General features: G+C 35.5%; 1 protein-coding gene across 1 annotated transcript; it reads right to left on the bottom strand.

Annotated features, from left to right (window-relative positions):
- Positions 1 to 230: 230 nt before the first annotated feature.
- LOC111995190 (inositol transporter 1) lies at positions 231 to 8,004 on the bottom strand. The gene is given in 11 exon segments (XM_065771774.1): positions 231 to 585; positions 766 to 1,306; positions 1,308 to 1,365; positions 1,368 to 1,416; positions 1,968 to 2,153; positions 2,242 to 2,349; positions 3,791 to 4,126; positions 4,680 to 4,750; positions 7,423 to 7,458; positions 7,461 to 7,538; positions 7,541 to 8,004. Coding segments are annotated over 10 exon segments (1,491 nt in total). The 5' UTR covers positions 7,569 to 8,004; the 3' UTR covers positions 231 to 585.
- Positions 8,005 to 12,667: the final 4,663 nt, after the last annotated feature.

Here is a 12,667-nt window from a genome sequence, read left to right as displayed (position 1 = left end):
TTTCCTATGGCTGGTTACGAATCCATGGCTGGAAATTGTGGACTGAGACATATAGATATATTTAAAAAGTTGATAGTTTAATTATTATTTTTTAAATGAAAATTTTCTTTAAAAATCCAAACTTGTGGGAAAGCCAATTTCATGTTCTTGATTATACACTACATGGCACATAAATGTTTGCTAATTGTCGCAAATTTCTATAATCTTGAATAGCCTACACATCTCCAAGCAACGAAGAAACAATTCTGATTTCTGATTTATAAATTGCAGATTTAAACATGTACAATATTCAAAATAAACGAAGGAGAAGCATTGAACCACTACCAGTAATCCCGTGCTCTTGATCGGAATCAATTTACAGTTTAATGTAATAGAATGCAAATTGATCCTTTTAACATTACGTCTCTCTTTCTGCATTCAAATGGGATGGGGTGCTTAGCTCTCGCCGTTGTCACAGTCCATAGTCTTTTGGTTTTCTTTTACCACAACACACACACAAACTTCCACTGAAACCTGCATTACAAACCCAATCCAGGGCAATTTCACTCTGGCTAGACCTCAAACTACGCCCATAAGTACCTATCCCTGCCAAACACAAGTGCCTCAGCATAAAAAAGAGGCTGGCATGGAATAGATTTTAGTCTTAACCCTATTTATTATATAGGTGGGGATGTATATATATAGATCAACTATACAAACAGTCTTCCACAAAATCTAAGGGTACTAATACCACTTCCATCGAAATAAGCAAAACGGTCATTATACCTAGGACTCATCTCCCGCCTCAAGCAGGCTTTCTGTGCCTTGCCCTCTGCCCCGAGCCCTCGCCTTCCAGATATTCTCCACTTCCTCAAATGTCAATCCCTGTGTTTCTGGCAACAGCACAATCACAAACACAAATGCAACTACAGCCACACAGGCAAGAATCAAGAAAGTTGGACCAGTCCCCACAGCTTCAGCAACTGAAAGAAAAGACTGGGTCACTATTAGATTCGAAATCCAATTCACAGTAGCCGACATTCCCCCACATATCCCACGATATGATTCAGGATATATCTCGGAGTTGACAGTCCATGGCACAGGACCCATCCCAGGTGAGAAGCAAGCAATGTACAGGGCTAAGCCTAAAATTGCCAACCACCCATATATTCCACTTGAACTGGATGATTCGAAAAAAAATGACATGACACAGAAAGCATAACAAAGGGATACAAATACAGCAGCTAAGCTTGTGAGGGCTAACTTCTCCGCCCAGAATGTTCAATAAGGGAAAATGCCTAAAATTGTTCCAGCAGCGTTCATGGCAAACAATAAGGGACAGGAGAAAGGCTAACTGGTTGTTTTCAAAGCCGGCCAACTGGACATTGTTGGGCTGTAGTACATGACTGTGTTGATACCAGTAAACTGCTGAAATGCCTGCAAATCACAAGTTTCTGTCACTATATGATCACCAAACTTCATAGAAAATATAGTGAAGGATGTTCCATGAGGCACATGCTAGTCTCATGTCTGGTTATCAAGGTTTTTTCCTTCTTCTTTTTCAGGAAATTAACTACTGATTTAAGAATAAAGATAGAAAATTGGCAATTTCATTTTTCTTCGCTTACCCATTTAAATGCTTTAGGAGCTCAACATTTTTCAGTCACAGAAGTGTTACAATGATGTTTAAATGCAACAGATATCTCTATCCAAAAGAAGTAAGAAAAGAAAACAGGCATCTTGTTACACACTAATGATGATGAAAACAACCTAACTGGATGTCAATGGAGCATGCTCATTTGACACAAGGACAAAAGCATGTATGACGTGTCAAGAAGCATAGACTCAGAGTACTCCAACCTCAATAAAAGGCTACAAACTCCTGTTTTTTTGGAGAATTCAATGTAACCATATAAACAAAATCCCATATAGACCAGAGAGACGACCTATAGAACCATGACAGTTTTCTACTAAATTTCTACTCTTACCTGTAGTCCAGCCCCAACCACAAATGCAAGCCTGATTTCTTTTATTCTAAAAACATCCATGTATCTGATATTAGCTCTTTTCTGGCGTTCCTCCTCTACTTGAGCAGTAAGGTAATCAATTTCATCCTCTAAGCGTGAAAAGTCGTAAATTCTAGAAAGCACAGAAATGGCTTTAGGTTTATCATTCTGCACATTAAGATAGAAGATATGAATACGGTGTGTAAAGGAAACTGAGTTAGAGAGAGACAAATAGAATGGTATAAGTATCTTGTACCTTCATAAAAAGCCACCGGGGAGACTCTGGCAGAAAGATCATAAGAATGAACTGAATGACGGCAGGCACGCCTGAAACTCCAAGCATCCATCGCCATGTCCCAGGGACCTACTCAAGCATTAGTATGTTAGAAAGTCATATACCAGAGTAATTGAAAACCTTTGCAAACAGAAAATGCAAGACATAAAATGCTCACAATCTAACAATTATGACACACACCCGAACGCCTTCAACTAACTGACCCTTTCCCCATCCCAGTGGCAAATGGAGTGCGGAGGGGGCATAACCCCCCCCCCCAGTCTTTGGTGTTTTGAAACCTCCCAACCCATTTGGTACCAGCTTATTTTCAGTTTTTTTGAAAATGGGATTGTTTGAAAAAACTTTATCTAGAAAAAAGTGAAATTCAAAAAAGCTATACTTCGAAAAATTATAGTTTGAAAAAGGTGTTACCAAATGGGAAGTCATGCATAGTGCATATTTTTGCCCCATTATTGGCATATGACGCACACTGAATTTTGAATCCCTACAAAGTGTTTTTTACTTAATTATTCGTCCAATTATTTACACATGACCACTCTAGGTTGTGCATGTTTGTGTGTACGCGTCACCGTGCACGCTTGTTGACTCGTTATAATTTATATAAACCCTCCCACATTACATTTCTTTTAAATTAACTATGTCTAATTATTCTTAAACTAACATGATTCAAAAATTTACAAGCACAGCTCTCTGCATGATCTAAATTAGGCAGAACAGAACAGAAAAGAAGAGATTCCTTCAGTGATGCTACTCAGTGTGAAATCTTAAAATAGCAAGCCCCAATTTCTATCTCGATGCTTCCCCTTCACAACTGCAAATTCAGGACATATCTTTCCAGCAAAATATCTGTAATAAACAAGAATATAACACTCCTGCAACAACTTTTGTGTCAAAAAAGAAAAAATACAATCACCCCAGCATTTCATTACTAAAAAAATCCATTTGTGAATTAACAATAGAATTTTTGCAAATTTATTTGCCCAATGGAGAACAAGGTCCAAGAAAACTGCTAAATTAAACAAGTAAAAAGTGCATAAAAAATTTAAAAAAAAAAAAAAAAAATTTAAAAAAAAAAATTCTCCAGATAGCTTACAAACCATTCAAAAATGTGATCCATCTACACCATTAAAGACAGTACAGGATTCCATCCATATCCTAACATCTGTCTTCAGATGTTTATACTCTTATAGAAATTAGCATATTAAATAACAAATATGAATATTTGAATATTTTCTAATATCATTTATAGCTAATCTAAGCAAGGCTCAAGATTCTATTCATATGTTTCAGCATCATGATCAGTTTTAGAGCCTTATTGGGTTCACTTAAAGAATAGAATGTTTAAGTAATGAAATTGACCTCACTATAGCTTATAAACCCAAAATCTTAAAAATTTACAAAATCACAACATTTTGATGGATTCTAGCCATATTTTCCATATAGAAATATGCATCTAATTAAGTAAAAGAGGGTAAAAGCAAATTGAATAGTGGAGCGAGATAAGCCTAACCTCTGTAAAAGCAAGATTTACAAGGTAGGAAATAAACTGTCCACCAGTTATCATAAGCACATTTGTGCTCACCAGACTTCCCCTTATTTCTGATGGTGATGCTTCCGCAATATACACAGGAGCAGTCACAGATGCTACGCCAACACCCAGGCCAACAAGAAGTCGTCCCACTATAAGAACATATGGATCTGGCGCCGCAGCCATGACAACTGATCCAACAGCAAAGACAATATCAGAAATAAGAGTAGCCTTCTTCCGTCCATAGGAATCATTTAACCAACCCCCCGTTGTTGCTCCAATAATTGCACCAACCAAGGCCATGCTGACAATTGTTTCCTGTCACCTTAAAGAATCAGAAGTTTCAAAGAAGAAAAGATTTGCAATATTAACCATTTGCTTCATGGTTAAGAAATGTAATGAGTAAAGAAAACAAATGTGAATATTGGCCTTGCTGCTCTCTATTTTTCAGTTAACGGGTGATATAACTCTCTCTCTCTCTCTCTCTCTCTCTCTCCCCACAATAGATGCAGAGACATCATGCACCACCCATAGTGCTTCAAATGGAAATCCTGGTGAGGGACTCAAACCACCAAATACTCCACATCCTTAAATTCTTGTTTTCCCTCTTCTTATCCACACTCAACCAAATGCTATACCAGTGTAGATCCAATTTTCTATCCATGACTCCTCTCTTCTTGAGAATCCATACATAAATTATCACTATATAGACAGCTCTCTCTCAAGCTCTTGTTTAGGTTTGAACCTCAATGGGATAATAAAAAGGAGTACCTAACAACATATCTTCATAGACCAAGAACTACAAGATCAAAATAGCATTAATTTTCCCAATGCAAAAGAAATCACTATCACAGCAATATAAAGCTTGTACCTGTAGCAAATAACTCTCCCTGACCACCTCAAAATCATCTTTAATATACAGAAGGGCTCCTGATATCACACCTGCATTTAACATTATCACGTGAGGTAACAATTTCAGAAAGATCAAATAGCAGCTAAAGAAAGAAAAAATGAAAACCCGAATAACTACAGAAGGTAACAATTTCAGAAAGATCAAATAGCAGCTAAAGAAAGAAAAAATGAAAACCCGAATAACTACAGAGATCCAAGATAAACTACAAACCACTTTAATATCAAATTCATACTTCATATACTTCTACAAAGGCAATTTCTTGTTCTTCCAAAACTATTCTATAGGAAAGAGTTTTAATCTAGAGAAATTAAAATGCAATTTGTTCATCACCCTTACTAGTATCTTTCATCCTTCATTCTATAGCTTCGATGGTTAAAAAAAAGTGTTTAATGCTTCTTTAAAAGAGGGCAAAGGATTATGGCAGCAGAACAAAATTTCCTGTATGCTTACCTTGTAAGGCAATTAAGAACCAAAGAATATTTCAGATTATTTCTAATTGAGGGTTATTGGAATATTCCTAACGACAAAGACTACGAATCTTTAAAAAATTCATGCATGGAAAAGCCATAATGACGCCAATTCCAGTTCTAGACTAGAAAATTGTACAGGAAACTGCAGTGACAAGTTGCTTAAAGGAGATCAGCTCTTTTTCCTCATTTCAATTCTAAATTTCCTTGTACTCTCTTGTAGGAGACTGATAGGAAATTATACATGAGAAAAGGAAAGCAATAGCTTAAGTTTGCTCATGTGGAGAGAAAGACAAGTTTACATTGAATCTGAAAAACACATAAATTCCATATTTGGTAACATATGCTGAACTAAAATTACTAAACCGCTAGATTTTAATTGGAAAGTTATACATGCATTGAGTGAATTTCGTACCTGCGACCTCAGTCTCCAACCATTCTTATGGGAAAATGAGGTGTGGTGCCATTTGAGCTAATGCTCACTGGCGCGTGTCTAAACTAAATGCCTAAATTCATCTCAACACATTTCTAGGGTTGTAGGCACGCAAAAAAGGTATAAAGACTTTAATTATGAATCTCATGATGCATTTAGGGAACAATTTGAACATTACTTGCTTTTTAGTGCATGCAAACATATGATTTCATAGGTTTTACTTTATTTTCAAAAACAGTAGAGAGGGAAAACTTAACAGTTTGACAATGGTTGAGTGTAAAATTAGCATATGCTCTCACAGGAAAAAACCAAAAAAAACCCCCTAATCATTCGAAAAACTAAAAAAGGGAAAGTCACTCCCTAGACACACAAAAGAATGACACTAGCGTGTTTAGATGTACTCTGATTGCTTATTTTGCAGAAAGTATTGTAGAAAAAGGGGTGAAAACGTTTTTTTTGGTGCGGGGGCCATCAAGTTAAACTTAGAAAGTCCAAAAAACTGGCCTTTTTTTTCGTTTGCCAACCGCACACGTCAAAAAGCCAGGACCCAGCCATGAATTTTGTATTCAACTACAGATCATGTAAATGCATTATACATCTACAATAATATTTAAACAGGAGTGAATGAGACACATTCAGCATAAATTAAGATTAAAAATAACCCAAAACAAAGTTAGCTCCTGTATTTTAAGACAAATTAGTATGCGTGTATACTGTATATTATCAATAAGTGGGACAAAAGATTTGGACTCCAATCAAAAACCCCCAAAAAAAAACCCATATGATATTTTATATTAAATCAAACAGATTTTTTTATATATAAAAAAACAAAAAAAAAAACGTATCCAACTTGATGGTATGAAGATCACATCAAGATATCCCTAAATGAACATATAATAAGTATGATGATATATAATTAGGTGTCTATTTGGGAATTGTTTATTTTTGGTAGCTTATTTCCATAATAATTAAATATATATATATATATATATATATATATATAGTTTTAGTAATATTTAGTTAAACGTGTAAAAACAGCTAGATTATTTGCAAAAAAATTAAACACAAAAAGCAAAAATGCAAAACTTTTTTGAACAATTCCCAAACCCACATTAGAAATCATTAGATTTAAATACAAAGTTGAGATCCTTACCTCAACTGGCATTTTTTGGTGTTTTTAACAAAATCGATTTCAAATTATCAAATTATCAGAGGAAGAAGAAAAAAAAAAAAAAAAAAGGTGCGATATTTTAAGCATATATTACAAAATTATGAATTATCTTCAATAGGGTCCAGTCCAGTGCCCATCACCGAATTTTAATTAATAAATTAATACCCACATCTTGCTAAATTAGGACCCAGTATATCGTGTACACGTAGCCTACCATACCATCATCATCATCATCATGACCAATGACTCAAGAAAATGAAAGCAAATTCATATATATACGTATAATATATACTAGACTCCTCATACCCATGCATTAAGCTTTCTTTTAAAAGTTTTTAAAAAAAATAGTAAATTACTCTTTTAATTGGGTTTGTGTTTTTAAATTTAAAATTATTTAACTAAAAAATTGGATATTTTAGAGAGTACTCAACAAAAATCTTGTTATTTTTTTTATACAAAATATAAATTCTACTTTGACCGACGAAAATCCAATTATTAACAGTATAGATATATATACAGTGATCAGATAATAAAAATAACACAAATATATTAATTAATACACAAAAAATATATATTAGAACTATTTTGAAAAAAAAAAAAAAAGGAAAATGGGATTGAATGTTGATTTACCAGTGTCGTAGCCGAAGAGCAATCCACCGATTCCGCGACGAAAGTCAATCCGAGCACGTACGGATTCTTGAAATACGAAATTTTTCGTTCCGGGTACGCGTCCAAGTACCCCGAGCTCCCGGCATCGACTCCAGGGTCAGCGTCATTTCCGCTGTTTTATCCAGCTTTTCCGATCCGAAACCAAAACCTAAACACGAAAATTCGCACCGATTTTTTTTTTTTTTTTGGTATTGTATTGGATTAATCGAATTCCGAATCAAAACAACGCAAAGGCTAATTGATCGGGTATCAGAATAATCAAATTCCTTAGCTCTGTTTTTTTTTTTTTCCAAAAAAACAGTGACTTTGGTAAACAAGCGCTAATTTCTACGAATTGAGAGAGAGCGAAAACCTAAGTGTAGAAAAAATTTGAGCAGAGTAAAAGGTTTTCCGGAGGAAATGGATTTCTCAAATGTGAGAGGAATTCATATTTTCCTTTTTTTCCTTTTTCCGAGAGAGAGAGAGAGAGAGAGAAGGTGAGAAACTCGTGAGTAAGTGAAGAAAGGAGATAGTTAGGTAGGTGAGGAAAAAGGTAGAGCTGACGGCTTCCAATATTTAAAGACCCCAAAAAGTGAGCTCCATTACTATTCGAAACGTTTTTTTGTTTTTTTTTTTCCTACTGTTTTCTCGGGAAAATAACGGGTTCCTGACACCTGTCTGTGAGAGTCACTATAAAGCCGTGTGCTCTTAACTGCTTTTTATTGAATGAAAGGTTTAAATTTGATATTGTAATTATTTAGTATAAATTAGTTATAGTCAATAAAATTTAGTGATTTAAATATATTGTTAGTCTCTAAAATCTATATAGTTAGCACTTTTTTAGATTTTGAAGTTTCAAATTGGGTGTTTTTAGTTTTAGAAGTTTCACAAATGAGCAGTATTGGTTCATTTTTTTCATTCACATCTGGTAGTTTTTTTTTTTTTTTTTTGTCTAATGGAATAATAATGCAGCACTTTTTTTTAATGATGTGACAACTTATTTTTTTTGTGGAAAATTACACAATTTTATTTTTTCGCCTAAACAAACAGAATTAGGAAAATTTGCACATCTCACAGTTTTGGAAACTTTATTATAGAATTTGGTTGTTCAGGCACTGTTTGGTATACCTACTTGAACACAACTTTTTATTTTTTAAACAACATTATATGTATTTTCACAACTTTTTCACTCACACATATTTCTACACATGTTTTCAAACACATATTTTCAGTTTTTAAGTGCATGTACCAAACACCCTTTGCCAAGATGCATTTGAGCATAATGAATTCAAGCTAAGTATATCCCATTAAATAGATTATGATGAACAAAATTTGCAATCAGTATTTATTATGTTGAAACTTTTATTAAAAAATAATTATGTTAAATACAACTACTTTTTTTTTTGTTTTTGAGAGGAAATACTGTAATTTTATTGATCAAAAGCCGACTCGACATGGATTATAGGAAAAAGGTGTGGAGGAACATCCTCCATCCAAACCGATAACTCGCTAACATGTCTCGCATGTCTAGCAATGTTTTGCGCTACCTTATTCGCCTGTCTTAGCATATGATTAAACTCAACTTCCGAGAATTGCTTTGCTTTGTCCTTTGCTTCATCTAATAGGTGTCCATACTCTGCCAAGGCTAATTCTTTCCGCCTTAAACCATCAATAGTGATCTTTGATTCACCTTCGAGGACAATAGATGAAAGGCAGAGATCAAAAGCAAAGTGTAGTGCTTTCATTTCTGCTATCACTTCAACGGCAATGATCGAGAAAGGCAGTTGGAGGCATTCTACCATGGAGGCCATTACACTGCTTTCCCCATTTATGACAATAACTCCAACACCAACAAGGTTGTCTTCTCTAAACACTGCCCCATCAAAATTTACTTTGATTTTCAACGAAGGAGGAGGTTTCTAGATAAGTTAAGGTGGAGGTTGGCTGGGCTGATCAGGTGGACGTGAGGGTATGGTGCCCCCAACAATACAGTCTACATGATTTTTTGACGATGTCTCCACGCGCAAGTTCATTGAATCCTTCCAGAACAACACAAGCCCCCCTCCTCTATTGATTCGAAGGGCACAAAACATGTGATCAAATTTCAAATTCTGCTTAATACTTTTTAGCCTTGCTTCATCCGCCCATGTTTCGGCAATGAACATGATGGAGCGATCTTTTGCTTGGAAAAAAGTATCCAAGCTCTCTCTCTTTGTCGCCTGATTCCCAAGTCCATGATAGTTCCACACTAAAAGACTCATGACTTCTAGCGGGGCTACACTGCAACATCCACCACTATATTTGTGCACATTTTGGATCCGTGAGGGACCTAAAAACGTTTGTTAGGAGAGTTGGGCCATTTGCTTCACTGAGACTTGATTTTCTCTTCCTTTCAAGTTCGGGTTGTGGTTCAGACATTCTTGGACTACACTGCCACAATAGGTGTTTCCAAGTTCTAAGATTGTTTGTCGTGCCTATGATGTCAATTGTTGATGGAAGGGAGTGGTTAAAGTCATAACCGTTGATGGAAGGGTCGGCTAGAGTTTTTTCACTTAATGAGGGAGTACAATGAATATTTAGAGAGTTAATGCAATTTGCATTGAAGCGAAATTCTAACATCAAAATCTCCATTCCAACTCCAATAAATAATAAATGCAAAATTTAGTTCCCCTCAAAACATTTTTATTTATTTATTTATAATTTGATAGTTGTGAATAGTGTATTTGTTAAAAATGCTTCGAAGTATCAATTGAATTATAATACTATCGACTCTTAAAACATTTTTTCCTTATTTAATAGTTATTAGAAGGAATATTTAAATCTTAAACATTTTTAGCAAGTGTGAAAACATTTTTAACAAACACTAAAATAGTTCCTATTAAAAAAAAAAAAAAAAAAAAAAACTAAGGGAGTGTTTGGTACATGTGTTTGAAAAAAGGTGTTTTGTTTTTTGTTTTTTGTTTTCTTTTGTTTTTTGTTTTTTTTTTTATACAAGATATAATTTTTATTCTAGCATAATCTAAGTATATATGTGTATGAAGGTCCTCCTGAAAACTTGAACTTCAGCCATTTCCCCCACACCCCATAAGTATATATACTTATGGAGTGATCACCACACCAAAAATACGTGGTGGTCTATGTGTTTTGTTATTTGAAAACATATATGAAAATACATGTGAGTAAAAAGTATATAGAAATATGTATAATATTATTTAAAAATTAAAAATGTGTGTTTGAATGAGTTTACCAAACACCCCAAATAGTTAAGAGCATTCGCAGTAGTGGAGCTAAAAAACTATAATGCTATTTTAGCTCCACCAATATACCAAAAAGGCCTTGCAGCAGTGGAGGCAAAGTTATAATTTTTTGCTGATTTGCTACAATGCACATCTATTTAGAGCATTCGCAGCAGTGAATCTAAAATTTTAGCTATTTAGCTACACAAAAAATCATTTTATCTATTTTACTTACACACATGCTGCAGCAGTGAATCTATTTTAACTTTTAACCCAATAAAATAATATAAATACTACAATAAATAATATTTCCACAATAATAAAATAATATATCACCCTATCCAAAAAAAATCCACATCTCCAATCACAACCACCTCTACCATCAGCCACAGCCACCACTAACACCACCACCACCACCACTACCACCAGCCCATAGCAGTTAAAAAAAAAAAAAAAAAAAACCCAAATCTCCAATCTTTTTCCTCAGCCACAGCCACAACCACGGCTACAACCACACCACCACACCAGTCCAAAGCAAAAAAAAAAAAAAAAAAAACCCCACCATGAGTAAGCACTCCAATCACGTCGCCAAGCTGGGTCGACGATCCACGAGCAAGCACTCCGATCGGTGGCTTAGGAGACCGGAGTTGAGAGAGTGAGAGGCCGGAGTGAGGCTGATTGGCGGCTTGGAGAGTGAGAGACCGGAGTTGAGAAAGTGAGAGACCGGAGTAAGGCCGGAGTGAGGGAGTGAGGCTGATCGACGGCTTAGGAAACCGGAGTTGAGAGAGTGAGAGACCGGAGTGAGAGTGTGAGAGGCCGGAGTCTTTGAGAGAGATGTTCAGAGAAGAGAGAAGAAATGAGAGAGAGAGAGAGAGAGAGAGAGAGAGAGAGAGAGAGAGAGAGGTATTATTTTAATCACCGGTTGATTTTTTTTTTTTTTTTTTTTTTTTTTTTTACCTTTGAGCTACAGTGCATATCAATCTTTAGATGTGCATAGTAGCGGAGAAGCAAAAAATTTTGCTTGTAGCTCCATTGCTGTGGGCTTCTTTTGCGTTCAGTGGTGCTAAAAAATTAGCAATATAGCTATTTAGCACCACAGCTAGGAATGCTCTTATAAATGTGCACTGTAGCAGACATCTTAAAATAAAAATAAAAATAAAAATTTATTCAACCTCTGATTAAATAATCTCACCGTGCTCTCTCATCATCACTCTTTCATCTGTGAAGCTCTCATCTCTCTCATCTCCCAGTCCACGCCGTCGCTGTCCCACACCATCCCAGCCCACACCATCGCCCTCCCAGCCCATGTCGTCCCAGCCCACGCCTCAGCCCACGCCGTCCCAGCCGATCCACTTTAGGTCAGTGCTCTCTCTTCTTTTTTAGTGAATTTTTCATCTGAGTGTTTGTTGTTTTGGCTTAATTTTTTTGGGTTTAGTGTTATTTTGTGGTGAAAATGGTGTTGTCGCTATGTTGTTTTGGGCAAATGGTGTTATTTTTTTGCTGTTTTGCTAGGTATAACGTTTGAATGGAGGAATGTATTGAGAATTTTTTGTTTGCAGTGATGATGATGATGGCGGTAGAAGAGTCGGCGACAGTGGCAGTGGCAGTGGCGGGGGCGGCGACGACGGTAGCGATGGCGGTTGCAAGTACAAGAGGTTGTGATTGTTGTTTATTGTAGTAGATATATTATTTATTGTAGTGGATATATTATTTTATTGTGTTAAAAGCTAAAATAGATCCACTACTGCTGCTGCAGTATGTGTATAAGTAAAATAAATAAATAATTTTTTGTAGAAGTATAAAGCTAAATTTTTAGCCCTACTACTGTGAATATTCTAAGAGTCAAAGTGATTTTTGACACGAAATTTATTACTATATTTTTCTGATCTGTCTAACAGTGCACAACGTGGCAATCGCTAATAGAATCAACATCCACTGTCAAGGTGGAGGAGTGACATCTATACGCGCGCAGGTAAAAAAATAACTAGTAC

The sequence above is a fragment of the Quercus suber genome, unplaced genomic scaffold (genome assembly GCF_002906115.3).
Source record: "Quercus suber isolate HL8 unplaced genomic scaffold, Cork oak 2.0 scaffold_49, whole genome shotgun sequence".
Classification (NCBI taxonomy): Eukaryota; Viridiplantae; Streptophyta; class Magnoliopsida; order Fagales; family Fagaceae; genus Quercus; species Quercus suber.
This window is presented reverse-complemented; position numbering and strand designations above follow the sequence as displayed.